The sequence below is a fragment of the Crotalus tigris genome, unplaced genomic scaffold (assembly GCF_016545835.1).
Source record: "Crotalus tigris isolate CLP2741 ecotype Arizona unplaced genomic scaffold, ASM1654583v1 scf7180000017686.862900, whole genome shotgun sequence".
Lineage (NCBI taxonomy): Eukaryota > Metazoa > Chordata > Lepidosauria > Squamata > Viperidae > Crotalus > Crotalus tigris.
This window is the reverse complement of record NW_024096566.1, coordinates 318,764-330,659: the sequence shown is the minus strand read 5'-3', so window position 1 is coordinate 330,659 and position 11,896 is coordinate 318,764. Positions and strand designations below refer to the sequence as shown.

Here is an 11,896-nt window from a genome sequence, read left to right as displayed (position 1 = left end):
CAGTCCAATTGGAGATGGATGTTCAGTGTTGGCCTTGCATATGTCCAGTGATGCTTAGAGGAATTAAAGTACAATAGCTGATCATATTAGTTGCTACAGTACATATGGAATCCAGATAGGACCGGGAGAGCACTTGTGAGGGAAAATTTAAAAGCAAGCATTTTTCACCATTTCTGACATCAGTACAGTTACAACATGATGTTCGGTTGCATTTATTTCCCTGACATTAAAGGATAGAGTTTTGTCTTCCAAATTCATCCGCTTACAGTATCCCCACTGCTCCTAACAGCATTAAAGATTCTGTGGTTAATGTACTTACTTCTTATCTTATATTTATGCAAAACGGGGAAGGTGGGTGGTTTGCAAATTTCAGAGTGCATTCCTTTTTTATCTGGGAGATGTTTGCTTATTACATCTGCATATTCTTCAAAGTTTGGCTTTCCCGGGCGCTGCCTCTTTCCGTTTGATTAACGAGGTACTTTATATATCAATCAACCAAGTCCTGCAGGCAGAAGAAAGGCGGGGCACATACACACAAAAAGGATGCGAAGGCGGAGCTGGAAGGGGCGGGGCGAGGCGAGACGAGACGGCCGCATGCTGCGCGGCAAACGTGTTGAGCAGAGCAGAGACGCCGGGCTGGCTGAAACTCTGCGCCGGCCTTAATCGTCCCGTCCGGCTCCCGAAAGCGGAAAAAAAAGTCGTAAGTTCAGAGCGTTCGGTCGCTGAATATTCCCGAGCACCAAAACGGAGCCAACTCCAATTCTATGAGAGGGCAGCCCATCCACAGTTCCTGAGAGGCAAAACACACCGCTCACCAAATACCTGCCGAGCCAGAGGTGGGTTCTCGGGAATTAGTTAGAGGCTGTAAAAGACACCCCCGGCCCCGCCTCCCTCGCAGTGCAGACCTGAACGCCCGAACAAAAGCAATGTTGGGCAAGAATACGTGACGGAATAGCCGACGTCATAAGGTCCCAAAGTCACAAGTTTCGTGCGAAAGTTTAGGTAGAGACCAAAATTTGATTGAAGGTCCCGTTTTCCATTCTGGAAGCGAGCTCCGGAAAGGAAAGGAACTTCGGAATACAGTATGATGAGATGCTGCTGACTCTAACGGAATGTTGAAAATAGGAAACCCATAGTTCTAAGAGATGTAAGAAAACAAGAAATATTTCTAGCCGGTGGGATCTAGAATCAGTTTATCCCGTGTTATGCATCTGTTCAGAGCTTCACTAACTATCACTGTATTCATCCCCAACTCTTTTTCACTCTCTTTCTGGAAAGCCCTTAATGGGACTGTTTTCTGCTCCCTTTTTAGTGGTAAGGTTTGGTTAGAGTTCCCTAATCTTAGAACCGTCTGGCGCCTGCTGGGTCCTTTGAGTCACAGAAGACAATAAGTTGAGAATGAATTGACTGTTCAATATAAGTAGATTTGAATCTTTTAATTTTAGACTATGCTGGCACAGAAGCAAAGCTCAGTTTATCGTTAGATCTCAGTACAGTAGCTGCCTGGCACACTGCCTTTTGCAGCATCAGCAGGAAAATGGGAAGTGATAGGAAAAGAAGAAAAAGTGGCAGATCCAGTATTAGAGCAAAAAGGGAAAGGGATTAAGAACATTTCCCTGCTTGCATATGCTGTACACAGCAATATACACTTTTCATATTGCGATATTGCAGAACTAACTTTAATATTTAGCTCAGAATATGACAACCTGGCTCTTCCAAGCTTTGCTTTGCTGAATTAAAAATAAAAATGATACATTTTTAGTGTACCTTCTAGAACAGAGGTATCCAACCTTGGCAGTATGGCTGGCTGGGGAATTGTGGGAGTTGGAAGTTCACAGATCTTAAAGTTGCCAAGATTGGACCCCTTGGTGCTCTCTGAGCTTGATGGTTTCTTTGCAGATGCTTTGTTACTCCACTAGGTAGCATCTTCAGTGCTAGAAGGATTCAAGAATTTCTCAGTTCAGCCCTGAGCTGCATATATTCCCCTATATTGATACTTCTACAAATTCTCAAGTTCTTTGATAGGCAGTTAGGCTGTCTGCCAAGTTTCATGATTGCTTATTCAGAAGATCTGAGTGCAGTAAAATAGGACTGTGCAAACCTCTTGAAAGGGTGTTACACACCTTTGTGACTTGAGATCACAAATGAGCCCAATATTTCTGTTGCCAAGCAAGGCAGTTGTTAAGTTCTGCCTCATTTTTTTGACAGTTTTGCTACAATTGTTAAGCAAATCACTGTAGTTTTAAGTGAATCATGAGGTTGTTAAGCAAATCTGGCTTCCTCCATATTTTTTTATTAAGTTTTATTCATTTATAACATAAAATGTGAAAATACAACAGGGGGGACAACAGTAGAGAAAGGGAAGACAAAAAAGGTGTGATGAAGGGGAGGGGAAGGAACAAAAGGCATTGACTTCCAACTCTCTCCGTTGCAGTAAAATCAGACATTAAAATCAAATCTCAACTTTTTATATTTCTATAGTAGTATGCACTAGCCATTTCTGTATTGGCAAGTCAGTCTAATCAGTAAAACCCAAACTCGTGATATCATTTTTTTCCCACCTCAAGCACAAAGTCTAGAAGCGGCTTCAAGTAGAAACAAAAGTACTTAGGTTCTTTTATTTTATCAGCACGGTCGATTTGGCCAACTCTGCCAATTCCATCAGCTTTTGTAACCATTCGTCCATGGTAGGAATTGAGGCATTCTTCCACTTTTGTGCAAAGAGCAATCTTGCTGCCCTCACCGTATATAAAATCATAGTTCCAAATTTTTTTCCCAGTTCTCTTTCCATTAGACCCAGAAGGAAAGTTTCTGGTTTAATCTTTATGTTCCCTTTAAGAATTTTCTTCATTAATATATGAGTCCTACTCCAATATTTATTTGCCTTATCACATGTCCACCATAAATGATTAAAAGGTTCCTTCTTTACATTTACATTTCCAACATTCATTTGAAATACCTTTATACATTCTAGATAACTTATCTGGTGTTAAATACCAGTGATACATTATTTTGTAGAAATTTTCTTTTAGGTTATAATTTAATGTGAATTAAATTATATTTTTATCCACATATTCTCCCATGCAAAACACTGTATGATCCAATGGGCAAGGAATTTTGGCTATAATGTGATGTTTGAAATCCTCCATTGATTTTGCTTGTGGGGAGCCAGTTGTGAAAGTCGGAAATGGTGATCACATGACAGTGCAACTGTTATAAATACATGCCAAGTGCCCGAGTTTTGATCACGTGATCATGGGGATACTGCAGAGGTTGTAAGTGTGAAAAACAGTCATAAGTCACGTTTTTTCCAGTGCTGTTGTAACTTCAAAAAGTCACTAAATGAATGGTTATAAGTCAAAGACTATGTGTGGTGGTGGTGGTCAAGGTTGCTACCAATGCAAAATGTCCTGAATGGTTCCCACTGCCCTAAAATAGTTACATTCATGGATAAGATTTCAGTCTTGGGAATGGATACTCAACAATGAGACCCCTTATGCTCATTAAGACTTTATTCCATCTGAAGTGAGTTTTGATATACTTAGAACTATTGATTCAGGCAACAGCATGAAAGTCACCCACCCAAACCTTTCTCATTTTAAAAAGGATGGCAGTTTTCTCTCCACGGATATCTGTGTAACAGATGTAAACTATTATATAATCAGATCTCTAAGTGATATCCATGTTATTTCAGCCTTCTGTATAAAAATTAGTATACTGCAGAGGTTGAAATAAATACTAAGGAGTTGCTGGATCAGCAACCTTTAATATCTTCTCTTTTAGCATTTTTATTTAGTATTCAGTATTTAGAGATAAAGAGCCTAGTCCCAGAGGTTATGAGAAACAGATATCACGAAAGAAGTGTAATTGAAAAGCAATTAATAGCTGAAGTCTGTTCTCACAATAGGCAGAGTTGTAACTACTTTAATTATATGATTTTTGCCATGCATTGTCAGCCTAGATATCAGGAAGGCCACCATATTGATGTTTCTGTAAAAAGTCTGAATGATGCCCTAAAGTCATTGTTGGCTTGAGCCAAGCAAACCAGGCTTCTTTTATAGAATATATCCTGTTGAATAGGGGCTTTTAACATTAGACTTCACAGGGTTTTATAATATAATCTATGGCATGCAATAATCACCTTAATTAGGATATGGGGGTGAATGTAGCTGATGTGCAAACATCATACCCATGTCAGATCCATGAAACAAAGCTTGCAGGTATCCTATTCCATGTCTTTGTTTCTTCCTTCGCCTTAATAAAATACTCCCTTTGCTCACAATAAAAAATGTTTTCAAATCCAAGTTGAACAATAAAGGCATGATTGAGGGCATCATAAAGCCAGCTAAGTTTTGGTACCAAGGTAGATTATTTAGAAGGGAAGTGATGGTGAACGTGAAAGATCTGTGAGTTACTAGAGTCCACATCAGAATCCTGTTTGTATCAGATTTGCTTATAAAAATATACACTCTTAATGCTCAGATTTCTATAAAAATGAGATTTTTCAGTAAAATTGGAACATCAATATAACTTGAAGAGAAACTTGACTGTTCATATTAAAATGTCAAGAAGGTTTTAGAAATATCTGAGTCAGACTAGTGACATTCTTTATTTAAATCTATAAAGTTCAAATACTAAGGATCCAAATTATTAGAAATTAATAATTATGAATTACACAGCATCATTAGTTCTTAATGTTTTCTAATCCAACTTTTTTTTATCTCAGTATAGAAACTTCCCATACTTTCATTTAGTTTTGTAAGAACATTTTGGCCTTCTGTTTTTATAAAAAAAAGATTTTTCAAAACAATAGTATCTTTGATTATTTATAGATTTTATTATTACTATCTTTTTTTGGAATGCAAATAAGTAACAAAAGACTCCTGAATTTGTTTTTCAGACATCCATTATTGGTCAAAGAATATGGATCAGGATGAAAATGGGAAAATGAACTCTGAAATAACACAGGAGATTTTCGGCAATGCGGTAATTTTTATATCTTTAAGTTACCTGTTCTAAATTGTCCTTGGATGGTGCTTTGGTGCCCCATCCCTAATTTTTTCTGGGGTATGGTGGTATATAGAGCAGTTAATTATCAATACTTGGTAAATAATGGTAAAGAAACAAGAGTTTTTGATTCCAAATGGACTCGCGGTAGAAGCTGAGGTATGTACATCAAGTTTCTAAAATTACAACAAAACTTAAGAGAATCGCCTCGTTAAAATGGCTATGAAGTCAGATCATTACAAATATCAAAAACAGCTTCCTAAACATGGGATCCAGATGTGCTCAGAAGAAACCTATTGTTTAATTGTGAATTTTTGTATTTGGTTCTGGTTGCTGGATCTGACCATGAAACATATATAATTCATTTGTAGAATGCCTCAGGGCTCAAGGCTATCTTCCCTCCTGCAAAACATCTATATGAAACAACTGGGGAAATCATCCATTTGCTTGGAGCCCAGCATATGTAGATGATACCTAACGCATTGACCTTGGATGGGCCAAATGATGCTTTCAGTGCCTTGTCCCAATGTCTAGAAGCTGTGGGTCCAGATGAAAAGCAACAGATTCAATTGTGCCAGGACTGAATGGCTTTGTATTTGACTTCCCCCTCCCCTTATCTAGGGATTTTCTTTAATCTTGGATGCAATTATACTTCTCCATTTCAGACTGGTGTTCTTCTGAAAATCACAGCTCCTGGTCAAAGGGCAGATGCTGCCTGTATTCAAGACAGTCTTTTCATAGTTCCATCTAGCATTCAAGTGACAGACATTCCTGGAATCATAGGACCTATAGATGGTCATGCATGCCCTAGTCCCTGTATAGTTTGATTATTGCAATTAATAAGTACATGGGGCTCCCCTTGAAGACTACTCAAAAACTGCACTTGATTCATAATGCAGTAGTATGAACAATGGGCATTCCTCAGTATACCCCTGTGACACCACTGCAGAACAGGTTGCATTGTTTTCCAGTGAGCTTCCAGATGCCAATGTGCTGGTTATAATATATAAAGCCTTTAATGGTATAAGACAGGGTTATTTCTTCCATGGTTTCTGTTCATCCAGTAAAATCAGGCAGTGTTGTTACATTTCAGTTTTCTTTAATCAAACAGTAACTTAGGTTTTCTTTAATCTAATAGAATTTAGGAAGCATGCTTTCTCTGTTGAATAATATCCCTCCAGAGATCTGTTCCAGAAGTCTTTAAATATATGGATATTCTCTCTGGCCTTGGGTTAGGATGGCTTGGAGTCCTTATAAATTGGAGGGGGAGGTATTAATGATGTTTATACTGTGATATGTCTGTATGTGGTCTTTTTTCCTTTTTTATTGATTCTCTATTCTTTAAAATGTACAAGCTGCTCAAAACATTCTGGAACTATTTCACAGAGTGTAATGTTCCAATCACCCACAAAAGATTTCTGGTACAGTAATTTACCTTGTTCAAAGGTTTCTGATTGTTTTTTAACACATTGGGTTCTTTATTTATATTCCCATGATAATGTAGAAAATGTGATTTGGACTTTCTGGCAAAGTTATGCATTAAAACCTTCTAGCTGAATTAATATTACTAGCATAAAAATGTATCTCTGAATAAAAGATTTATTAAGATGTTGTAAGAATGTAAAAACATTGGCCTTCCCATTTCAGTGCGGGAAGTTATATGGAATTTAGAAACAACCATTAACATAAAGAACCCCTTAATTAGCATTACAGTTGTCTTGTCGAATTTAAAAGGCCTGTGAGAAAAGATGACATTTGATTGTTGCTATAATGTTTAGGTTAATGTATTAGAATAAAATATACCACATTTATTCTGCATTTTTGGGAACCTAAAATTCAACTATGTTCACATCTATCTTTAAGAAAAACATGGGTCTTCTATATTAATCAAGATAATTTTAGCTATATTGTTAGGTAAACAAATCCTAAATACAAAACTTTAGTGAGTGAAGAATATTAGTTTCAAATAGTACAAAATACTTTCCAATATAGGTTTCCATTTTTAAATGATTTTGTAAGTTATGGAAGAAAACATTAGCTGCATTCCCATTAAAATCTAAACTTATCTTAATGTCTTACATTATTAAACCAACTTCAAAGATCACAAAACAATGCAATTTTAAAATTTTCAGATCTCTTCGTTGGCTAAAATGTTTTCCCATTAATTTGAAAGTTCACAAAATATTATGAGAAAACATACAGAAGAACCAGCTTTCCAAAAATAATTTAGTGCCTAAAATTACACATGACTAAGCTAATGAAATACAATCTCAGTTTATATAAATTCCTGTAACCTAAAGTCTGAGGCTTAGAGAAATTTCAGATGGAAGGAAACTTATGTTGGACTAACGTACAAAGAAAAATAATGCATGGATCTACTATTACCAGTAATACTAACTCACTCTACAGGCTTATGTGTACTGTGTGTTCTTTTCAGATTATGGACTTACAAGCTCCTGGCATTCCTGAAGAAATTGTGTTCTCTCACATGCATCAAAGAACCCATATGGATGAGTTTGAGTCTTCTCCCAATAAGTACTGCAAATATGATATTTTTCCTAAATGGCATTTACCAGTGAAAACAGCATTAATACTCTCTTTTTTTATATTTACTTATACTTTCCTAAGAGACATCATCCATCCTTTTGTCACTGCTCAAGAAAACGTATTTTATAAAATTCCAATCTTGGTCATAAACAAAGTCTTACCCGTGGTATCAATTACTCTTCTGGCCTTGGTTTATTTACCTGGAATATTAGCTGCTGGCTTCCAATTCCATTATGGAACTAAGTATAGACGTTTTCCACCATGGTTAGACAGATGGATGTTATCAAGAAAACAGTTTGGGCTTCTTAGCTTCTTTTTTGCTTCCATGCATGCCTGTTACAGTTTGTGCTATCCACTGAGGAGATCATACAGATACAAACTCTTAAACTGGGCATATCAGCAGGTATGTTTATTACAGTATCACTACATACACAAACGCACACACATTGTGCCTTTTTGATGATCTAGTCTCTAATGGGTAATGTTGAAAAAATGGATTCAGAGAAGAAAAGAAAGGGTTCTAATTCTTTAAATGCTTCATCACATTAGGATCCATTAATTTCATTCTATTATTCTTACATATACATACTATGCTATTTTAACAACATGGGGATTGTTGAATTGAGGTTGGGAATTGGGCTTTTTACCCAATGAAGACAACTTAGTAGAATCTGTCAAGAGCAGAGTAGTTGAGATTTTTTTGCACATCTAAAGTCATTGACACAAAATCTTGCTAGAAATTTTAAATAGTTTTGTCTAAGTATATCATGCAGAAAGTTTTGTCAAATGTAGATGTGAAGGGAAAAATTATGTAATTTGCATCCTATTCCCCCATGCTAAATATTAACTTTGTGACAGTTTATTCTCTGTGCACATCAGTTATATAGGACTTTTGTAAACTATCTGGATTCATTGACTGTCCTAGCAAATTAACAGTGGTTGCCAAGACAACCTCCCTTGATTAGTCACTTAAAATATTCCTTACTGCATTACCTGTCACAATATGCCAAAGGTTGTATTTAGCTTGAGAAGGAATTCTGTTTGTCAGCAAATAAAGGGAGTCATGCTGGAAAAATCAAGTTAACAAGGAATTGGAACTAATCTTCTTAGGGGGTTAAAACTTTGTTGAAGTAAGTAAATATTCAGCTTAATTGACTTTGCTTTGGTGTAGGCTGATGCAATTTCTTTTTGTCATTGGTGTAAACAACACGATAGTTTCAATATGACTATGCCCTAATTTGGTACACAAAGCTGAGAAAATGAAGCAAAGCAGCAGCTGATTCCTATTTTGTTTAACTTTATTGTTAAATGATACAGATGTAAACTTGATGTGGGCTTGTTTACACATATTCACTGATATTTTTCTCCTTATTCCCACTGCAATTCTTGACCCATGTATACTTTCACATGGGAAAACTCCAGTGTTATTTGAGGTATAACCACAGCTTATATTTCAATCACAAAATGACAATAGGCTGTCAGTCCATATAATCTGATTCCTAGAGTGCTATCTATGCAAAATGTGTACAACTAGAATTTAATATTATGTAGGCTGTCAAGGTGCCCTTATGATATTTTTTTTCAAGTGTAATATTTCCACAGGTACAGAAAAAAAAGGAAAATGCCTGGATTGAACATGATGTCTGGAGAATGGAGATTTATGTATCTCTAGGAATTCTGGCACTTGCTTTGCTGGCTGTGTTGGCAGTAACATCAATTCCATCTGTCAGCTACTCATTGACTTGGAGAGAGTTTCATTATATTCAGGTATATGGATGGACAGATGTATCATTACAAATAATCTTTTGTAGCAGGACATGAACTTGGATGTTACAAGCCTGATGTTCAATCTCTGCTATTCCCGGTTGAAATTGTGAAATAATGATGGGATGCATGAAAAAGAAAGCTATCTGTAAACTTAGTTACATTTTTCCTACTCATTTGATTTCTACTCTGTTGATATATAATTCATGGAACACGAGTTATAAGAAAAGGAAGCTCATTGGTTGAAAAATATTCCCTTTTACTTTAGAATGGAGGTATATTCTTTAAATTCAGAAAATGAAATATTTATTTATTAGAATTCTAGACTACTGTTGCAGAATTTCATATATTTTACAAAATATGTCAAGAAGTCCAGAGATGAAAACCCTGAATTTGTTACTATGTATTAATATTTTGTTGACTGGTGTTTTGAAACAAATAGATATTAAGAACAACAAAAAATATTCATCAATTTCTTATAGAATTTTAATATAGTTAAGATTATCAACTTTTCAACCAACTCTTTCAGCTTTTGTCTTGACACAGTTTGATTCCTGCAGTCACAAGCAAATGAACATTTATTTCCATGCCTGCTGGTTTCTGATATCAAGTTGCTGTTAATCCCCATGAATAGACTAAGCTGTTCTTTTTACCCATGTTAACTGATACTTCTAAATATATGTATCTAGCAGGTACTATGAATTATATTTAATTTTAATTAACTCTATTTAAAATACTTCTCTTCTTTTTTTTCCTAGAGCAAGATTGGATATGTAGCATTGCTACTTTGTACTATTCATGCACTAGTATTTGCATGGGATAAATGGATTGATCCACACCAGTACTTATGGTATACTCCACCCACGTTTATAATAGCAGTTATTCTTCCGATTGTAGTTCTGGCTTGTAAAGTTATCCTGCTGTTCCCATGCTTTAGGAAGAGACTACAGAAGATCAGATCTGGTTGTGATGTTGTGACAAATGAGACACAGATCACTTCCAAACTGTAGATTCACTGACCTTTTCCAAATCCTAAACAAAACAATTTATACATATAATTGCACTTCTTTCTACAGGTGCATGGAGCAAACCTCATTAGACTTGTTGAGGTTTACTTCTGAAGATGTATCTAGGATCAAACTACACAATAGAAAAATCCACCTACTTTTTTATATTTCAGTTTTTACTGAGAAATGCAGAGATTGTGCCTCTGATCGAATTATACAAATTCTATACAGGAATTCATTTTAAAAAAAAAAACCAAAATTTCAATTTCTTATTCAGAACTTTCTTCAGGAATATTGTGGACGTATAATATTTATATACTTCAAATATGCATTGTATTGCAATTTAAAATGTACAAGATAATACATAGACTAAAAAGTATAATGTGAACAATGGGCCATCTTTGCCTCAGTGTTATAATGACTGAAACTCAGTAGGATAGACACAGTACATTCTTTTACCCACAATCTCATTAAATAAATCAAAGATTTGTATATTCATCTAAGTGCATGTTCAGATCAACTAATGCAACCAGCTTATATAAAATACTTTTAAAAACAACTTTTGTAGGAGATGTCACTATATTGGACTAGGAGATATAGCATATGAATTTGTTGTCAGAAAATAGATGCCTAATGTGAGTAAAGGCAGAACTAGAAAAGGAATGAATTTATCCACCAGCATTTGGTCTTCTAACATATTATTCTATACCTGGAGATTCCAAGATAATTTGTAGTACTTGAAAAAGAGATGCATGAATCTTTTAAAGCCACTTTAGGTTTGGCATGTTTGACATATTTGGTTTATATAATTGTCAGTTGTGAGCACTACTAGTTATGTTAGTTTGCTGATGCAAGAGCCAAACAACTGCAGAAAATGCAGCTTTGGTCCTAACAATATAGTTAACTTATGACTGAAAGAAGTTTGGGCATGGATTTATCTGGCATTTCTCACCTTTTATGTTTTTTGGAGGAATGATTTCCATCTGTGCAAAGTTGAGGTCTAATTAGTAAGGATGATTATTCTGAAATCTGGAGAATATTCTCATTTTCTTTTCACTATGTTCTTAAAATTATATTGTGAATTGAACAATGTAAATATAAATTTATCTAAAAGTAGTTATTAGTATACTTTTTGTAAGAATGTATGCAATATAATAAAACTTTATTTCATTTTTTCAACCTTCATATTCCAGTGGTTTTATGTTAAACAGAAGTTTAGTGATTGTTCTATAGTAGCCTTTTAAGAAAAGATGTGCTGGAAGTTTGTACCCAGAGGGAAATACACAATAGGAAACAGTTTCCTCCCTGAAAATCTCACCATGTGAATCTAACATAGGATTATTGAATAAAAATAATGTATAAGGTAATACATTTTTTTCATGGCAATAATACCAATAAAACAGCAGTGGAATTAAATTACCCATGAAACAAGTTGTCATCCACAATACAAATCCAGTAAAGGAGATCTCTAGATAGAAACAATTATATAGTTGTGATTTCTTCACTGATGGGAAGTAAATAAGTGATGCAAATATTATCTAGATACATTTTATATCTAATAGAATCTCCAT

At 35.3% G+C, this 11,896-nt stretch overlaps 1 protein-coding gene across 2 annotated transcripts; it reads left to right on the top strand.

Moving 5' to 3' along the window:
* Nucleotides 1–359: 359 nt before the first annotated feature.
* STEAP1 (STEAP family member 1) lies at nucleotides 360–11,504 on the top strand. 2 transcript variants are annotated; one of them, XM_039337807.1, is made up of 5 exons: nucleotides 360–836; nucleotides 4,901–4,986; nucleotides 7,445–7,957; nucleotides 9,157–9,321; nucleotides 10,077–11,504. In XM_039337807.1, exons 2-5 carry the CDS (start codon nucleotides 4,924–4,926, stop codon nucleotides 10,326–10,328), a joined length of 993 nt encoding a protein of 330 aa, XP_039193741.1. In that variant the 5' UTR covers nucleotides 360–836; nucleotides 4,901–4,923; the 3' UTR covers nucleotides 10,329–11,504. The 2 variants fall into 2 exon arrangements, with proteins under 2 accessions (XP_039193741.1, XP_039193743.1); XM_039337809.1 differs by having other exon boundaries at nucleotides 552–700.
* The last annotated feature ends 392 nt before the right edge of the window (nucleotides 11,505–11,896 follow it).